The sequence below is a fragment of the Rhipicephalus microplus genome, unplaced genomic scaffold (genome assembly GCF_043290135.1).
Source record: "Rhipicephalus microplus isolate Deutch F79 unplaced genomic scaffold, USDA_Rmic scaffold_21, whole genome shotgun sequence".
Classification (NCBI taxonomy): domain Eukaryota; kingdom Metazoa; phylum Arthropoda; class Arachnida; order Ixodida; family Ixodidae; genus Rhipicephalus; species Rhipicephalus microplus.
Window position 1 is genome coordinate 7,491,528 of NW_027464594.1, and position 18,257 is coordinate 7,509,784.

General features: G+C 44.5%; 1 protein-coding gene across 1 annotated transcript in view; it reads left to right on the forward strand.

Moving 5' to 3' along the window:
* The window catches only part of LOC119159912 (ras-related protein Rab-34-like), a 52,560-nt gene that overhangs the window by 18,177 nt on the left and 16,126 nt on the right, over positions 1 to 18,257 (forward strand). Inside the window, exons 3-4 of the mRNA XM_075883755.1 lie at positions 2,706 to 2,771; positions 14,619 to 14,720. Coding sequence (XP_075739870.1) covers positions 2,706 to 2,771; positions 14,619 to 14,720 — 168 coding nt within the window. The remainder of the gene's footprint in view (positions 1 to 2,705; positions 2,772 to 14,618; positions 14,721 to 18,257) is intronic.

The following is an 18,257-nucleotide window of genomic DNA, read 5'->3' on the forward strand; positions in this document are numbered from 1 at the left end:
AAACCGGACTGATTAGAGAGAAGCGTTTGCGTCTTTTAGCGGTCGTAACGCAGACAGAGTGCCTGGGTGTTCATTTATTCCGTATTTTATCGTGTTAAATTTGTAGATAAAATAAGATTCCCGTTGTTCCCGTTCTCTGATTGTTCGAAAGTTGTTTTCTAGTAGTGTAACCCTGATGTCATCAAAGCTGTGGTCTTTTAATGTGCAGTGTTTTGAAAGTGGAAGGCCTGGAAGAGATCGTACATGTGCCCGATGGTTGTTGAATCTAATTCTAAACGGAGTGTCTGTCTGGCCCACGTATTGCATGTTACATACCCCACATTCCAAGAGGTATATGACATTGTCTGAGTCACAGTCTAGTGCACCTCTTATCCTGTGCTTAAAATCCGAGTGGGTGCTTTTCGCCACTGTCGTTGTCTGCATGTGTTTGCATACCCTGCATCTGCTTTTTCCGCAAGGGTGACACCCAATTTGAGGTTTCACACCTATCTTTGAATTTATTAAATGATCCTTTATATTTTTCGGCCTTCTGTATACAACACAAGGAGGAGAAGTGAAAATTTTGGATAGTCGCACGCTCTGTTCCAATATGTTAAAGTGTTTTCTTAGGACCTTGTTTATGTTCGGTGGGTTGCTCGTGAAAGTTAATAGCAAGTTTTTGTTGCGGTGTTGGTCGGCGTTTCTCTGGTGGTTGAGAAGAATCTGGCGGTCCAGATTTTCAGCTTTTTTGATGGCGTCATCGATGATAGCTGGTGGGTATTCTTGATTAAGGAGTACTTCGCGCATATGTGTGCTGTTTTGTGGAAGTCCTCGGTGCGGGAGCAGATTCGTCGTACGGTCCCCCCCCCCCCCTTTTTTTTTTTCCTTTTTTTTTCTTCGTCAAGCTTCAGCGCACATTCTGTTCCTTCACTGACAAGGAGCTGACAGCTAGGTGGTTTCGTTAACTTTTTCCTACATGCGCGCATATCTTCCCAGTGGGCCTCAACTGTGTGGTGACTGTCCCGGAGTGGTACAGTCTCTCTCCCCCCCCCCCCTGTTCTTTTTTTTTCTCCTTCGTTAATCCTTTAACGCACATTCTTTTCCTTCACTGACAAGGAACCAATGCATATAATGAATATCGATGGCAGTGCCTCATTCACCGGCTTTTTCGCTACTCCCGATGCCACCAGCATGCACTTAAAGCACTTAAGCCCTCCCCATTAACTTGTCATACACTTCAAAGAGGAACGAGCCGCCAGCGGACTACACGGAAAGGGGAAATACAAAAACGGCGGCTCCCTGCCCACTTGGGGAAGTGTGGGTGCGGGGGAGGTATTGTTGACAATGATGACACTCCTCATCTACCTCTGCCCTACTCTGTTGAAATGCTGCCTCTTTCTAAATACGCCATGTCGGTCTTGCTTCTTCTCCTAGAATTTCTATATTTTATTTATTGTTTGTCCTCCCGTTTCGCTGTTTCTTCCTTCTTTTTTTTTCTTTTTTTTGTCTCTCTTTCTCATTTGACCCCTCCCCTCCTGTCTCGACAGGATATAAAAAAGCACGGAACATGTGTAAATAGTATTATGCCTTGAAAAAGACAGGGTTCCTGTCGAAACGTCGGCACAATAAACAGTTGTTATGTGAAAGCGCATCTACTTTCATATTTATATATATATATATATATATATATATATATATATATATATATATATACATGAGAGTCTTGCATTTGAAAACGGCAACAAAGTCGTGAGAAATAGAACGTATGCAGCGCGATGCGTCACTGTGAAAGTGTGGAAAAGCCGCTCGCTCCGGGTCAATGTCACGCGGTGAATTCTCTTTACCCTCCCATACGTCCTGACGTTAATGACCGGCTCTGAAGACCCCCATTACCTTGCGCTTTGCGAGCAAAGCGTTCCACGGGGAAAAACAGCAAAGCGGAAAAGGAGTAACAGGTCTTTACGTACATATAGAATGATGGAGGAAGAGAGGGACACGTCAGAGTCGGCCGGAGGATCCCACGTGCACGTTCTGGGCGACGTACACAATCACAAAGCGCCCACACTGCGTGCGAGGCGCCGTGAGCAAAAAAAAAAAAAGCGCAGCAAAAGACCTTGTTGTAATAGTCAAAGAAGAATATAATGCCGCAGGCGTGGCATTCTCAGTTCGTGCTGTGCTCCGGGCACATTCTTGCAGTGTGGCTCTGGGCGACGGAACGTCAGAATCATCATTATTCTTTCTTTCTTTCTTTCTTTCTTTCTCTTTTTCTTTCTTTCTTTTTTCTTTGCTTTCTGTCTTTCTTTCTTGTTTCCTTTCTTTCATTCTTTAGTTAATTGGTGATTCCACAATAGAATAAAATCAATAATACTTGCAGGCACTACTACCGTTGTGCACAAAATTCTAGATGGCAGTAGAGCAGTAATAATAATATTAATAATAATAATAATAATAATAATTATAATTATATAGTCTGGTGTTTTACGTCGAAAAATAACGATATCATCATGAGAGACGCTGTAATGGAGGGTCCCAAAAAGTTTGACCTACGTGGGGTTCTTCAACGTGCAGCTAAATTCAAGTACACGGTACTAAAACGTTATCGCTTCCATCAAGAATGCAGCTAGCATGCGTAATGTTTCGGGTGAATGAGTTCGTTTGTCCACCTCTCCTCTTTTCATATATTTTTTTAAATATCTATTTGGTTTTCACTTTATGTCCTGCCACAGGGTCCGTGCAGCCAAAGTGGTGGTGGTCGGAGATGTCTCCGTTGGCAAGACGTGCCTCATCACAAAGTGAGTACGCTGCTTTCGTCCCGCTCACGTCGTGACTACACGACATTGTTTTACATTGACCGGCACCGAGACGAGTCATGCCGCGGTCGTTGCCACGAATTCTTCGAAGTAAACTCGAAAGCAATGATCAGATTGGCCAAGGTTGCCATTGGTAAAAAATACAGAGAGACGAGCAATTGCAGCAGCGCTGGTTTGTTCAGTATGCATTTCGACTACGCTGGCGTCACACTGTCTACCTTTCTTTTTTACATGCCTTCACGCTAGCATTAGTGAGTACCACGAACAAACCGACTATTGCAGTAAGCGACCTTTCTGAAATCGGCTTACGCTGCTGTTTTCCTACGAATGAATACGCAGCTTTTGAAGTGCATGGGCGTGTTGTTACACACTCGGGAGAGGTAGGGGTAAAGTGGATAAGATTGTGACGTAAGACACAGGCATCGAAGTCGGCAGAAATAAAACGTCCAACCCTCCTTCGCTCTCCGTGTTTTAGATAAGGTTTCTGTCCTCTCCTGTAATAATGCTCGTAACAGTCTGTAACAGTTCTGCGGACGCAGGCTTCTAGCATTTGCAGACGTTCAACTAAAACTCTCTATCTTCCATGGCTGCTTGCATGCGCCTAGCTGCTGCGGACGCCACACTAAAATTATCTTGAAGTCGCCATTCGCGGAATCGTGAATATTTAGCGCGTTTTCTTTTTGTGAGTGATGGAAATAAATGCGTATTTTTATCACTTTATTTAGTTATCCTGGGTTGCGGGAATACTCAGAATCACTAAAGACGCTTATATCAAGTATTACTGATTGTTTAAAGACGTTGTCTTCTCAGTACAGTTTCCTTCCCATATTTAGCTGGTTGTGATAAGCGATGTACATATTTTGACCGAAATAAACAACATGACGAGCATGCAATAGAAGTAAGCAAACAAAGCGCACAATAATGATAGAATAATTATGTATATTTTAAGCGATGGAACAGAACTATAATACAAAATACCTTTTTGGTGGGGAAAAAAGCTTTTTTTTCCTCCGGGCTGTAATTCGAATTGCTTTAGCAAATTATGGAGTTCGCAAGAAGAAGAGCTTGTCTTCATCGCGCCTTTGCTAACACTTCGACGCAAAAGAACTGAGTACTCATTGCAGCCTCTTAAGAGGAAATGAAGCAAGAAATTGTCCCGAGTAGCAATGTGGTTCACTTATGTGGTAGACAAAGAGGTGACTGCTTTACGACGTGGTTTGAAGCGGTGAGTAACCTGATTGTTTCACAAGAAAGGAAAATACCGCTTCTACGCTGCCGACTTTAGCTAGGAAACGGGGCTCCCGTTCATATTTAGAGTTCTCCCGCGCCCACAAACAAGCGTGTTTACACTATCTTTGCATATTTTAAGTAGATTATTTCTCTTAGTTACTTTGTTCCTAAATTTTCACGTCAGTTATTGCTGGACTCCCCAGAGAGGTGAATCTTATTTTCATGGAGAATTTCAATTTCAGGAAAGCCAATTTCACGTTGCTGTACGTGCACCCGGATGCCGTGCTGAAACCGTGGCCGGCGTTGACGTTAGTGCAAATTTCACACCCAGCATTGGTTTCCCGACATCCGCAAGAATTTTCACCGTCAGCCTAATAAAAATTTCACAGTGATTGCTGTGCACGAAGCAACGTATCTTCCTTGATGGTTTTTTGGCTGTTTACGCCCGAAAGCGACGCCTTGGTAATTAAGGACGCGAAGGGCTTCGTAAGTTTAGACAATACAGACTTCCTTGACATGCGCGCTGAACCTGTTCTGTAACATACAGCCTCCTTCAAAACGTGTACGTCACCACCGGGATTTGATCACACGACCTTTGGGTCAGCATGCAACCAGCCACGGTGGTCTAGAGGACATGGCACTCAACTGCTGACCCGCGGCTTCACGTAATGGAATGCCAGACGCGGCGGCAGCATTTTTGATGAAGGCGAAAAAGCTTGAAGCCCACGTATTTAGATTTAGGTGCACCCTAAAGAACCCCTGATGATCGAAATTTCCGGACCCCTCCGCTACGGCAGTTCTCATAATCGTATCATGGTTCCAAGGCGTTAGACCCAATGAATTATTATATACTATAGGATCACCAGTCGTGCAGCATTGCCGCTTTCACCCCGCCGCGGTGGTCTAGTGGCAAAGGTACTCGGCTGCTGACCCGCAGGTCGCGGGTTTGTATCCCGGCTGCGGCGGCTGCATTTTCGATGGAGGCGGAAATGTTGTAGGCCCATGTGCTCAGATTTGGGTGCACGTTGAAGAACCCCAGGTGATCGAAATTTCCGGAGTCCTTCACTACGGCGTCTCTCAAAATCATATGGTGGTTTTGGGACGTTAAACCCCACATATCATCATCATCAGCGTTGCCGCTAAGCCATCATGACAGGAAACAGATTTACGGTCATGCGCATAGTCATTAAGGGTACATGCAGAGCGATATATTTGTCTAAGAGGTCAGCGTCCCAAGCCATGAAGCCGTTAGAAACCACTTAGATGACGTCAAGGCAAATTCGAGCGTTGGGAATTATTTCCACGCAGGCGAGGTGGCCGAGATTGCAGCAGTCATCTTAGTAAGAGTTGCTTGACACGGAATCAACATGTTTTGGTGCGGACTTATGAGTCATGATCGTCAAAGTTAGCAGGGGAAGGGGGGCGGGCACGAAAGAGCGCAGCTGCTGTAGACAATCACTCGAGGAAGCTCCTGGTTTCAGTTGCTGGCACGTCCGGCAAGGCCCCGCCAAGGTTTGACAGCTTGTCGCAGGCTTGCTTCTTAGAAACGCGACGAGCCACGGCAGAACAATAGTCTTATAGCAACACGAGTGACATTTATATTTTTACCAGAGAGTGGCCCCAACTCTAAGCTCTAAAAGGATAGCCTGCGTATTCTGACGTGTAGGTGAGATGTAAGCGCACACAGTGTCTGGAAATAAGGCATCTACTACGTAGTACACTCTATCCTATCGTCGTCATGCACACGGTGCCTCTTGTCCTGTCATTAGCATCTCTGCCTTACGCAGCATTATAGAGCAGACACAAGTACCCTTCTGGCTGACCGCTCTGTTTATCACATTTGAAGCGTTTCCTTCTCTGTATGTGGAAGAAAGTTGTGCGTTCTTGTAAAACGTTTCTTGATTAACTGCAAAAATATGATTTGAGATCATTGCGGAGTGGTCTTGATAGCCATTTCTTTACAAGATAAATGTTTGGATCACGCATTGATGAAAAATTTGCAGCTATGAAACCTCTCACAGATTAAGTGCTGGAATGGTGGCACTAGTTGACTATTTGCAATCCACCATATGGCTGCTTCAGTTGGTTGGCAATATAAGTTTGCCAGAAAGAGGGGAAAACGTTTCTCCGTGCGCTGAAGGTCTGAAAAAAAAAGCGGACTACGAGCTCTGTTTTATAGACGTCTTTTTTCCCTGAAAACGTTCTGTGCACTTGAATATGTTTTTTCTGTCAGAGACGTTTACTCTGACCTTTTTTTTTCTTACAATTTTCTTGTTTGTTTATTCATTTCTGCACCTCTTGAAACACCTACAATGTCACTTCTTCTGTTGTTTTTTATAGATCAAATCTTTTGCCGCTTACCAACGCTTTTTTTTGCCTGCACACTTATTAAACTTCCCAGAACGCGTTCCCGCGCACCATTCAATACACATTCCTTCATGCATGTCGATGCTAGATGCCCGTATATGGCAGTTGCCTGCGTGGGTCATATTTGTTCATTCTACATTAGGAAAACCAATGAGGATGGTGGCTGAATTTTTACCGTTCAATATAGATCAGTCGGTGCATATTTTGTCAATGTTTAATTGCGTATACCTCCTAATCGTAGCGTGAAAAAGATGCACAAAAAGGTACCGGGGGTAATTCATGCTATTTTTAAATGCTCTTTGTGCGCCATGTGATGAAAAACTTGTATACAGGAGGAGTGCTCGAGTTTAAGCTACGACCAGGGGACGTGTACAAACACACACACACACACACACACACACACACACACACACACACACACACACACACACGCACACACTGCTTAGGATTTTTTTATCAGAAGCTTCCATATATTCCTGGCATCCGCCTTCTGCTCTATTTGAGATGTAATTAGTCCTGTGATATGTAATTTGTCCTGTGCCAGAAAGGAAAGACCGCAACAATGGGTTCCTTTCTCATTGACTCGACAGAACTAGAAGGCGCGAAAACCATTTTCTTTTTTTTTATTCAATGTATTGATCGACCATGTGTTGACATCCTCACACCAATGTTAACGTTTAGATGTTAACGCTAACGGAAAGGCGTGATTGATGAAAGCGTAAGCTCTGCAGTGGGTCATTGCGTCGGCCTCGCATGGGCGGCACACTCGTCTGTACTGATGATGATGATGACGATGATCAATTAGATTTATTTTGGTCTGGAGAACTCCACGCCAGACTGAAAGTGTTAGCGCCGATGCTTGCAGTCCCCCATAGTACATGTTCACGTAAGTGCTTTGTACTGAGGTATTTTCTTTATTTGATGTTTTTTTGTCATTACGATTATGATGCCTTTACGGCGTCACCCATATGTTGCATAACTTTAGCAAATGTTCATGCCCCATGTTGGCGTTGGCTAGCCATTACAAAGTTTATAAAGTCAAATATATTACCCGAGGTTTTACGTCCCAAACCCGCGATATGATTATGAGAGACACCGTTGTGTGGAGCTTCGGAAATTCCGACCACTTGGTGTTCTTGAACATGCACTGAGACTACCACACGCACGTCAACCATTTCGCCGCGGAAGAAAGGCGACTGCCGCGGCTGGGATGGAATTCGCGCCCTTCTGGTGAGGGGCAAAGCATCGCATAGCCACTAATCTACCGGGGCAGACCCTTTTATTACAAGTTCGATGTCGTCCCGCTCGAATAAAAAAGGCACAATCGCACTTTATGTCGTCAGCAGATAATCATTTAAAGTGAAGAGACAAAGAGGCCTGGTCTAAATGTTCCGTGATATTTTTATCTGCGAGCTAAACTGCGCCCTTATCAGTCAGAGAAACAGGTTCATATTTGACGCATGCAAGATCTTTGCCGTCTTTGGTGCAACTTCGACATTGTCGAAGCCTATCCATTCTACAGAAGCCGAATAAGTTAGCACTTCTAAGTATATTTTATTTTAGCGAATTAGGCACCGCATGAGAACAAAATATAAACGTACGAAATCAGCAGCATTGCTTGAAAGTTTGATTAGCGGTCGTGGCCCACGAAATGGCGACGTATGTTGCTCAGCAATTTCCGGCATGTCAGCGCGGGGCTGATCGCCTTCCACTTCTGAAGCCGTGGCTTAGCGAAGGCACGTGAGTCGCATTGCGACGGAACACAACGCTTTGTTGTCCAGATTGTCTTATTGCGCCATTGCGTAGTCTTGCCGTCTTGTGCACACCATAGGGTAAGATATAAAGCACTATGTTTCATCTTTATCCTGTCGCCACGCACAACGCCTCGTTTTGTTTAACGTGTATACGAACGGCTGAAGGCTGCATGTACATACACCATCGTACGACCAAGCTGCGAAATATTTCCACACCCCTTTTTCTCGAATACTCTAGTGCATTTACAACGAATGACCTTGGTTCATAGAAACGTTTCTTTCAGCCCTTAAAACATAGTGGGAACAGATAAAACTACTTTTTTAGTCGAATGATTTCATATAGGACTTACGTGTTTGGAAGTGCTGTTGTAATTGTACGGAGAGTGTTTTTCTTGAGATCATGTTGCGAATGAGTTCGAAAACCACAGTCATCTTCGCATTATCAACACCCCGTTAAGCTTGAGTGTCATTGACAATTTACTATATCACAGAGAGCCTCCCCGATGCCAATAAACTGTGTGCACTTGTTTGCCTGATTAAAAAAGCCTGCATAGAATTGAAGTTGAAGTGATTTTGGAACAGATTCTTCTGTTCTTTCGCTAAAACCATAAGAGGAGTCGCATTGTTGCGCTTGCTCCAGAGCTGAAATGGAAACCGCCGCCGTGGGCTTTAATCTTAGCAGTAGCGGAGTGTATGGAATTGTTTTTACACGAAACTGTTTTGGCGTATGGTCCACCAAGACTTTACTGACAATATTTACGTCACGGAAGTGATGTCTGTAAAATGTACTCGAACAAACAAAAAACAAATTCTAGAATCGTACAGTGTTTCGGGTATTTCATGATCTGGGAATCAAACCCACGACCTCTTAGTCTGCCTCGACAGGTCCCCCAGAATTCTCGTGTATGTGCCCGACGCACATACACAATGCCTTACAAGCGCTTTCACGCACCTCCCTCTCACAGCATTGCCGGTGGGGTGATGTGTCCGTCTAGAAACGGTGAAGTACTGCATCTACATCTACGTCCACGCATTGTCCTTTAGCAAGAACGAGGAATTTGACACTGTCTGCCACGTAATATCTTTATGTACATTAGAACTGGAGATGTGCGGCAGACTTCTGCGATCATTATGAAAGCTTTCGTCAGATCCCCGGATATTCATTCATATGAGCGAACTTTTCCTATAGACAACGCCTTGGTTTGCCTAGCAAAATGTGTGTTATCTGGTATAACATTATTTATTCAGGTTATGTTTTAATTTGAACGTGGGGGGCCAAGATATCACCAAGTTTAAATGATTCTGGCAGAGGGCAGAAAAATCCCTAGTAGAGGGCTTTAGTAGCTCCTTGTTTGGCCTTTGCTGTGCTTGCATGAAAGCAAAAAGATTACCAATGAGCTGCTGCTGCCGTTCTGCGTACTGCTGTCGGTGGCAGGGGTATCCTGGAAGGCACAAGTCAGAGTTCTCTTTGCGAAGTAAAAAGCCTGAGGGCGTCTGCAATAGTAATTCTTGGAATTTCACGTGCTTCAGGCTCAGCTTCAATGGTGTCTGGTAGTCGAGTTTCTCAAGCCATCTTCTGGCTTTTTCGAGCAACGAATTACTGTGGTCCCGTAGTCAGGATACTTTCAGTGAAATGCATCTTCTCTATATCTGCTTTGCCCATCGACAAATACGGCTTGCTTTTGAAGCTAACGTGGTTGCTTGGGCGAGTTGGTACGACATGATTTACTTAAAAAACAGCGCCAATAACGAGGGACAAGAGAAAGAAGGAGACAGACAGCGGCACTGACTTACAACAAGAATTTATTTGCTAGAACCGCACAATATATACTCGGGCAGCATCTGACAAAAAAGAGAAATACAAAACAAACAAAAACAGAATCCACCTAACAACCACGTAGTCATCTCCACAACGCACCATGAACAACACGTGTGCTAACGTTCCGAACGAAATCTGCTTTTGAACTTCGGCATGTCGTCAGAATATACCGAATTGAATCGGTTTCTATCCTGTCGGCTTCGTCAATTTAACGTTCCTGTATTCCCACCTATACGAAACTGTTTCAATTTTTTGCCCCTCATTCCGCAGTTGCAGCACTTAATCGTCTTCTTTGGCTCTTATAACACTCATGGCCCATATATCGAACTTGCTGATCATGTTTTTAAGCTTGTGTCATTGTCATTTTTCTATACCACAGGGAGCCGCCCCGGGGTCAATAAACTGTATGCACGTGCTTGCTTAATTAAGAGAGCCTGTATAAAATTGGAGGTGGCAGTGATTTTGGGACATATTCTTCTGTTCTTTCGCTAAGACCTTTCACTGTTCTTTCTTCTGTTCTTTCGCTAAGAGGAGTCGCTTAGGTTGCGCTTCCTCCAAAGCTTAAATGGAAGCCGCCGCCGTGTGATTAATCTTAGCAGTAGCAGAGTGTATCAAATTTTTTACACGAAGTCGTTTTACGGTATGGTGATTGATAGACTGCAACTGGTGATCGTGTGTCAACTGCACGATCACCAGTTGTGGTCTCGCAATGTGTAAAAATGCGAACATTTGACATCAACGCCACCCTATGTATATGATTCTCTACGTACTCACGAGACCAGATGCTTAACAGGGGCTCTTGGATATTTCTAAAGCTGAGCGTGCACTCAGCTTTAGAGATATGCTGTGTGCATATCTCTAGATGTCAAGCATAACGTCAAGCATAACGTCAAGCATAACGTCAAGCATAACGTCATGCACATATAAAGTTTCACAGATACGTATAAAAAAAGCGGAAGTGAGCCGCTTGCGAAATGCGTTAATAAATGAGGAGGTGAGAAAATCGCCCAAAAATACCGTTCTCCAAAATATCGCGAAGCGTTGTGGCGTTTGAAAAGTCGTCTGAAAAGCATTGTTCATAAAAAATTGGCCCTGTATCTGCATGCTTCACTGCAAATGTCGTTGAAAGACGATAGTCTTGCGTCTGTAGAGAGTGAACAAAGCGTTTATTTGATGTTCTGCGCGAGAAAATAGCTGATTTGTATTTTGCTGCGTTAGGGAGTCGTTAGGGAGTCGTTTTGCTGCGTTAGGGAGTAGTGATTTGTATTTTGCTGCGTTAGGGAGCTGCGTTAGGGAGTCTTTATCTGTGCAGCGAAGGCGAACGAGCGCATCGAGGCACGTTAGACACGAGCGCCATCTGGCAGTTATCTTTGAAGATGAAGGAAGGCGTGCGTGCCTGTATTGGAGGCGATAAGGAGTAGAACGCAAAACGATGGGCAGGTGCCTCCACCGTGTCTTCATAGCAAAGCGTTGGAAACATTTGCCTTTTAAATACGAAGCATTTCTTAGCGTACTTCGGTGACTTTAGGCGTATCTATCTATCTATCTATCTATCTATCTATCTATCTATCTATCTATCTATCTATCATCAGCCTACGACTTTTAGCTCTCCTGGCCGTTTCGATAGTGGTATCAATACCAAACTTGGTATGGCATAACATGACTGAATCAAGAACATATTTGACTAGTCATAACATGAAAATCATGACATCTATGTCATGAATGTCATGATTTCCCTTTCATGGTCCTGCAGCTCTTGCGGTGATTTCGTTCGCATGGCATGCTGCAAAACTGGTATGGTATGGCATGATTACATGTCGAACACAAGCGGTAGACCCTAACATGAAAGTCATGACATGAGTGTCATGAAACAACATGACTACATGCTACGCTCATGATGCCCTCACGGCCGTTTCGTTAGCGTCACATATACCAAATTTGGTATTACAGTACGTGAATGGATGATGAAGTTATGTGCAAACATGATAATTATGAGATGCGTGTCATGAAACAACATGACTACATGCTACGCTCCTGATGCCCTCACAGCCGTTTCACTAGCATCACATGTACCAAACTGGATATTACGTGACACGAACGGGTGACATAGGTAAATGACAATCCAAGCATGATAATCACGACATGTGTGTCATGTAACAACATGACTACATGCCACACTGATGATGCACTCGCATCCGTTTCGCTAGCATCACATATGTAAATGTGGCTTTACGTGACGCCAATGGATGACGAAGGTATGTGGCTGGTGCAGACATGATAATCATGAGATGTGTGTCATGTGAGAACATGAGTACATGCCACAGTCAATGCGCCAATACACTTCGACGTGACGCAGTGCGCGTGCTCACCGGCGTGCATTTTGTCGCATCACGCCGGCGTTGCCACGCCAGGTGCCGGTCCTGCCATATACATGCAGGCTCGCGCCGTGCTGCGTTGCTGTGATGCATGCGCGTTTCAGCGTGTCCAGAGTCCCCCGTCACGAAAAGAGGGAGACGCAGTGTTGTCTGGGTAACGCATCGGCAGGAAATGCAGCACGTCGCATTTCGCCCCGGTGGTCGTCGGGCCGCGCCGACGGACGCTGGTCGCGCCTGGCGTCAGACTATAGAGTGCTCGCGTTTTGCTAAATTAGCGTCGCTGTGCCCAGCGTGCGAGCGCATCAACGCTCCATCGGAATATATTGAGCCCTTCATGATGCGCTCGCGGCCGTTTTGCTAGCTTCACATATGCCTAATCTGGTGTTACGTGACGCCAATGAACGACGAAATATATGACTGGTGCAAACATGATAATCCTGACACGCGTGTCATGTAAGAACATGACAACATACCACGCTCATAGCGTGCTCACGGCCGTATCGCCAGCTCCACAGATACTAAATTTGGTATCACATGACGGGAATAGATGACGAAGGTAAACGACACATCTAAAAATGGTAATCATGACATAGAAGTTATGTACGGCATAATTTACCTCCACTTCGTAACGTTATTCTGCTGATTTTAAAGCGACATATCAACATATCTCATTCGTGCTTCGCATACCATCGATTCCCAGTGTACGTGGGATCTGCCAATTTTTTGAGTATCGCGTTGCATAGTCCGCACTAGGTGATAAACGCTATGATCCTTATAATTACTTATTAATGCCTTTTATTGTAATAGACACTCATACGGAACATCGACGTGTTGTTATGGTGCCTCAAATATGTGCAATAATTGCTTTTCAATTCATAATCGCACAAGAATGAATGCTGAACCTTGAGTAATAGGTGGGTACTGCGGATGGGGTTGTCCGTTTGGGGTATAGTTTAGGGCCGTTTGGGATATGTTACGGCGGAAAAACAGATAAATGAACAGACAGCCAGACAGACGAAAAAATTGCGTTTAAGTACTCCAAGAAAGGATATCGCCTTTAAAAAATTTTCCTGCATATCCACGGAGTGAATGATGATGAGTTGGCGAAGCTCCGGAGGTTCATCGGTAAAACAGTTTATCTTCAGCGAATCTTGCCCAGTACATGATCAAAGATGGTCGTCCATTCGTCTGTCTCTCTGTCTGTATCCCATGCATCGATGTGGAGTGAGCGTCGCAGCGTAATCGTCATTTCGTGAACACTGCGAGTACTGGCAGTGCCACCGGAAAAACCCTCTGCTGTCCCGGAAGCTGGTACATTCTGGGCATTTTTGGTGCGTAATTCAAATATTATCTGGTTGAAGTTGTTGTGGTCACATTTTTTGTGCTTTTCATATTATAACATTCTCGCGGTCATGAGACGCTACACGGAGGAAAATCGCAGATGCCGTACGGGCCGGTGAATGAGAAGGCCAATAAGAAGACCACGAGGCAGAGTGGCCAGTTCCGCTTATAATAAGCGGATTTGGGCTTCTCTTTCGCCGAGTCGTTTCTAGAATTTTCTAATCGCGTGTCGGATTTTTTCAGATTTATTTGGATGTTCACAGTTGATATAGTTATTTTTTTGTCATCACGTTCAGCAATGCAAATTTGTGGTTCACTAATGATATGTTTGTCGATTACTTTGAGTAGTTGGGTGTATCGAGTGTACAGGGTTTTTCATCAAAGTATCAAGGAGGGCGAAGGTTTATCGCAACAACACCAACCCCCCTATTCAACTGTCCTATTAAGACAATGTATGGGGCCAATTTTGCCACACCCCAACACACCCCGCCTCGTGCCCACACCTGTGTATGAGTGTCAAAGTCAAACATACGTTTGGATAATCAACCAGCAACACTAATCCTGCGCTGGCAAACATGCCTCCAACCAGATGAAGATTGCCCTGAAAAAAATTCAAAATTAGCTATGTGCTCTCGTTCCTCGCACATATTTTGACTGTACGTAACAATGAAGTGTTACTTTCTTTTACTTTCTTTAACTCTACTGAATGCTTGAGCTAAATTTTTAAAATATAAGTGAAGCTATTTTCAGGAATGGGAAAACGTATTCTATTTTCGCTTTGTTTGGGCCTGTTTTGTGAGGTGTATTTGCTTCTTTTCTCGGTAGCATGCGACAACTTTGACACAAGAATGAGGCACTCACATGCTATCGCCTTCTACTCTTGGAGGCTGAGGTCGAAAACGTTGTGCTTCTTTTCTCACGACGCATGCACTTACATCCGCAGATTCTGCCACGAGGTCTATGACGCTAACTACAAGGCGACCATCGGCGTGGACTTCGAAGTGGAGAAGTTCAGCATCCTCCAGGTGCCATTCAGCCTGCAAATGTGAGTGGAATGGTCGATATTGGAGAGCGTTTTCTGTTGACCTACCAAATGCGAAAACCGTTTGCGTAGTGTTGCGTGGATATAACGACAGGCCGAGCTAAATAAGCGTGAGAATAAGCAGCACGGCCAGCGGTCCAGATGAGAGTTGTAATTGTTTAATGCTCAAGCACGCACTTTCCTAAGTTTTTGAAGGGCACTTTTTAGTGGCGCGAACGTCGAATGAAACTCTTGATTGTCTTCAAGTACTTCATCAAAGCGTTCGCTTCAGGTTTTCCGAATATTCCGAAAGTGTGTATCGAAAAACAAACAAGAATAGTGGTATTGGTTCAAGTTATGGGTTATAGGGGAGGTGTGCAATGTTGGAGCCTATAGTTTAACGTTAGATGTTAGACTCCAGAAATAATACTGTAAACAATCCAAGGAGTTACTCAAAAGAACCCATGTTTTTTTTTTGTGTGTGTGTGAGCAGCTCAGAGAAGCTGAGGCCGTTGCTGCATCTAGAAAAGTTTATACCAAGCACGTGCTTTATCCTACTTGAGATTGGTTTCGTAAGCGCGCGAATTACAAAGTCCAATCCAAGGCATTCACGAGCGCGCACGAACGCCAACGTGCCAGTGCTATTGTATACCAGTCACCAGTCTCATGGAATTGGGTCCCCTTTTGGCAGTTCTGAAAACTGCTTTTGTAGAATTCAGACATGCAGACATCACTCGGTATTCGGTGTGGCTAGCCATGCTGTCCACGCATTCTGTAACATTATTAGTGACAGACGCGTGCTCCGCGACGGAGCCCCGTGCATGTGGGAGCGCGGAATAGCCATTGCGCTATTAAGTCATTTATGTTGAACGGAACTACGCGTCTATTAAGAAAGTCGGAGCTCAATTCTAGAAGATCCCCGTGGCTGATAACTCTTATCAACAACATAAACTTTCTCTTTCTCTCTCTTGAACTTCAGATAACATTGTTCGGCGAGTAGTTAGGCAAGTATCGAGGTTCTCCTACAACAAATTTCTGCCTCAGCGCTTTCAGAAATAGGTAAAAGGCCTATCTAGCAGCTTCAATTATACATTTTCTGAAGAAACCAACCTATTTACTCAAGCCTGCTACGTGTTTATTGTATGACGCAGCTCGGTGAGTTCTATTTTTCTTAACCCGCGCTGTCCCTTCAATATATCACCTGCACGCTAGCATAGCAAAAATGTTACTGAGGTTTTGAACGCTTAAACCACGATATGATTATGAGGCGTGCCGTAATAGAGGGCTTGATTAATTGATTTGTGGGTTTTAACGTCCTAAAACCACGACATGATTATGAGAGACACCATGGTATAGGGCTCCGGAAGTTTTGACCAACTGGGGTTCTTTAACGTGCAAACACTTAATCTGAGCACACGGGCCTACAGCATTTCCGCCTCCATCGAAAATGCAGCCGCCGCAGCCGGGATTCGATCCCATGACCTGCGAGTCGGCAGCCGAGTACCTTAGCCACTAAACCACCGCGGCGGGTCTAATAGAGGGCTTGAGAAGTTTCAACAATTCGGTGTCTTTTAAGCTGGTTGGAGGTCGCCCACTGTACGGCCCTTTAGAAACTTCGTTGCCATCATAATGTGACTGCCACTCGAGTCCACCACCTTTGAATGATTAACTAGGAGCAGAGCAGATGTTCACACTAACCACGTGAGGCCATAAATGTTGTACGCATGTCTCGCTACGAGATAGCAAAGCAGAACTGGGGAAACGGATTGGCGAAGCTCGTACTAATCCGCATAAGGCTTGCAACACTTGAAATTGGATTATTCTGAAAACTAATATCTGCTTTTTCTTAGGTTATCCCTATAGGCCTTAGCTGGGTAGTGCACACTTAAGCTCGCTTCTAGAATGTTGCTTGGTTTTATCTAGGGCATGCCAGTTATTTTGTTTTTTGTTTTGTTTTACGGTGATGCTCATTGCAGGGAGGTTGGATGTAAACCCCAGACAATATAAGCAACGCAGCTCAAGAGACAGTAACCCGCACTGAAACCAATCATTCGCCCTTGGAGTGTGCGAATATTAGAAAATTGCTAATAAAAAATGAAAAAGCATTCTATTTCATTCGTTATTTGAATGGCGCAGCAAATATTCTAAATGCCGGATATATTCCGAATGGTTTTCGAAGAGTGAACCCTGACGCGAAAATCCCAAAACTATAAAGCTTTGAAGAAATAAATGTCATTTTTCTGCTTTTCACCCCTAAAAACCTATGTTCGCACAGACCAATCCTTTACGAGGCTGACGTAGTTGAATGAATGAAGGCGGATTTTTTTTCTTCTGAACCTCCACCCTTATTCAGAGTTCAACATGCTGCCAGTTAGGGGCGTAGGCAGAGATATTTTCCGCGGATGCAGCCCCTTGATCTGAAGTGGAAGCCGGGCAAGCAGATTTGGTCAAGTGTCGGGCTGTGTTCAGTATACTATGGGGAAACAAAAATTGGGGGGGGGGGGGGTGGCGGTGACGGTTTCGGTGTGCCACCCCTTGGCTACGCTACTGCTGCAGCTACATCGCATTAACCAGATTCTGTCTTTGTATTGTAATAACACAAGTGTGGGAACACGGCTGCTTTCAGCTTCATGAATAACATGAGAAGAAAATGTTGCTTTTTCGTAAGGTGCCCTTTGCAGATAGAGTTTAAACACTGGTATTTACATGCTTTCAGGGTCGAGGTTGATGTAGTGACAACAGGTTCCTCGGCTTCGTTGTAGCTTTCGCTGCATAGGTGGTGTTCGGTTTAAAATCGCTTACTTTTTAGTCTCAAGCTTGTTGAATACTGTCGGTCACTGTCATATACGAACGTGTCTTAGTTACCATAATCAACGTAATTTGGGTTGTTTGAAAGTAACCGTAATAGATTTTTGTAAGTACTTACTTTTTTAAAACGAATTGTTAAGGAGTTAAACGACTGCTTCCACATAGTTGTCTGACTATTCGAAAACTATTTGCATAGCATTCAGTTCAGACTCAGCTAAGTTTTAAAATTCACTGTTCCTGTCCCACACCCCTAGTTCCCACCTCTCACATATTTACGAGCACGTGGCAGTTGGCGTAAACCTTCCATCGCTTCTGTGTCTTCGCGCAGCCGCCGTTGCCTTCCCGTTCTCCACAGTTCCCACGTTGTGCGCACTCGGGGTCTTCGGCTCACCGCGGTCGCTTTACAGCCATTTGTCGAACTAACTGCGGCTGTGTTCATTTTTGGAGGGCCAGTGTTTACCAGTGAGAATCACCCAACCTCTGAAGCACACGTCGATTTATGGTGCTGATATTTCTCTGATAGGCCGCGCAAATTACGCCTAGCCTAAGCAGCTTCACTGTTAAAAAGAAACTTGAAAGTCACGTTGTTCGAGCAATAGCGAATCCAGGATGGGACAGAGAAGAAGACACAAAACACATACACGGCGATAACTTTCAACAATAAGGTTTAATCCGAGAAACAGCAATACTTATACCCAAACATGGCGCGTCACAACCACGTGCTAGAAGCAGAAAATTGTGATCTACTGCAAC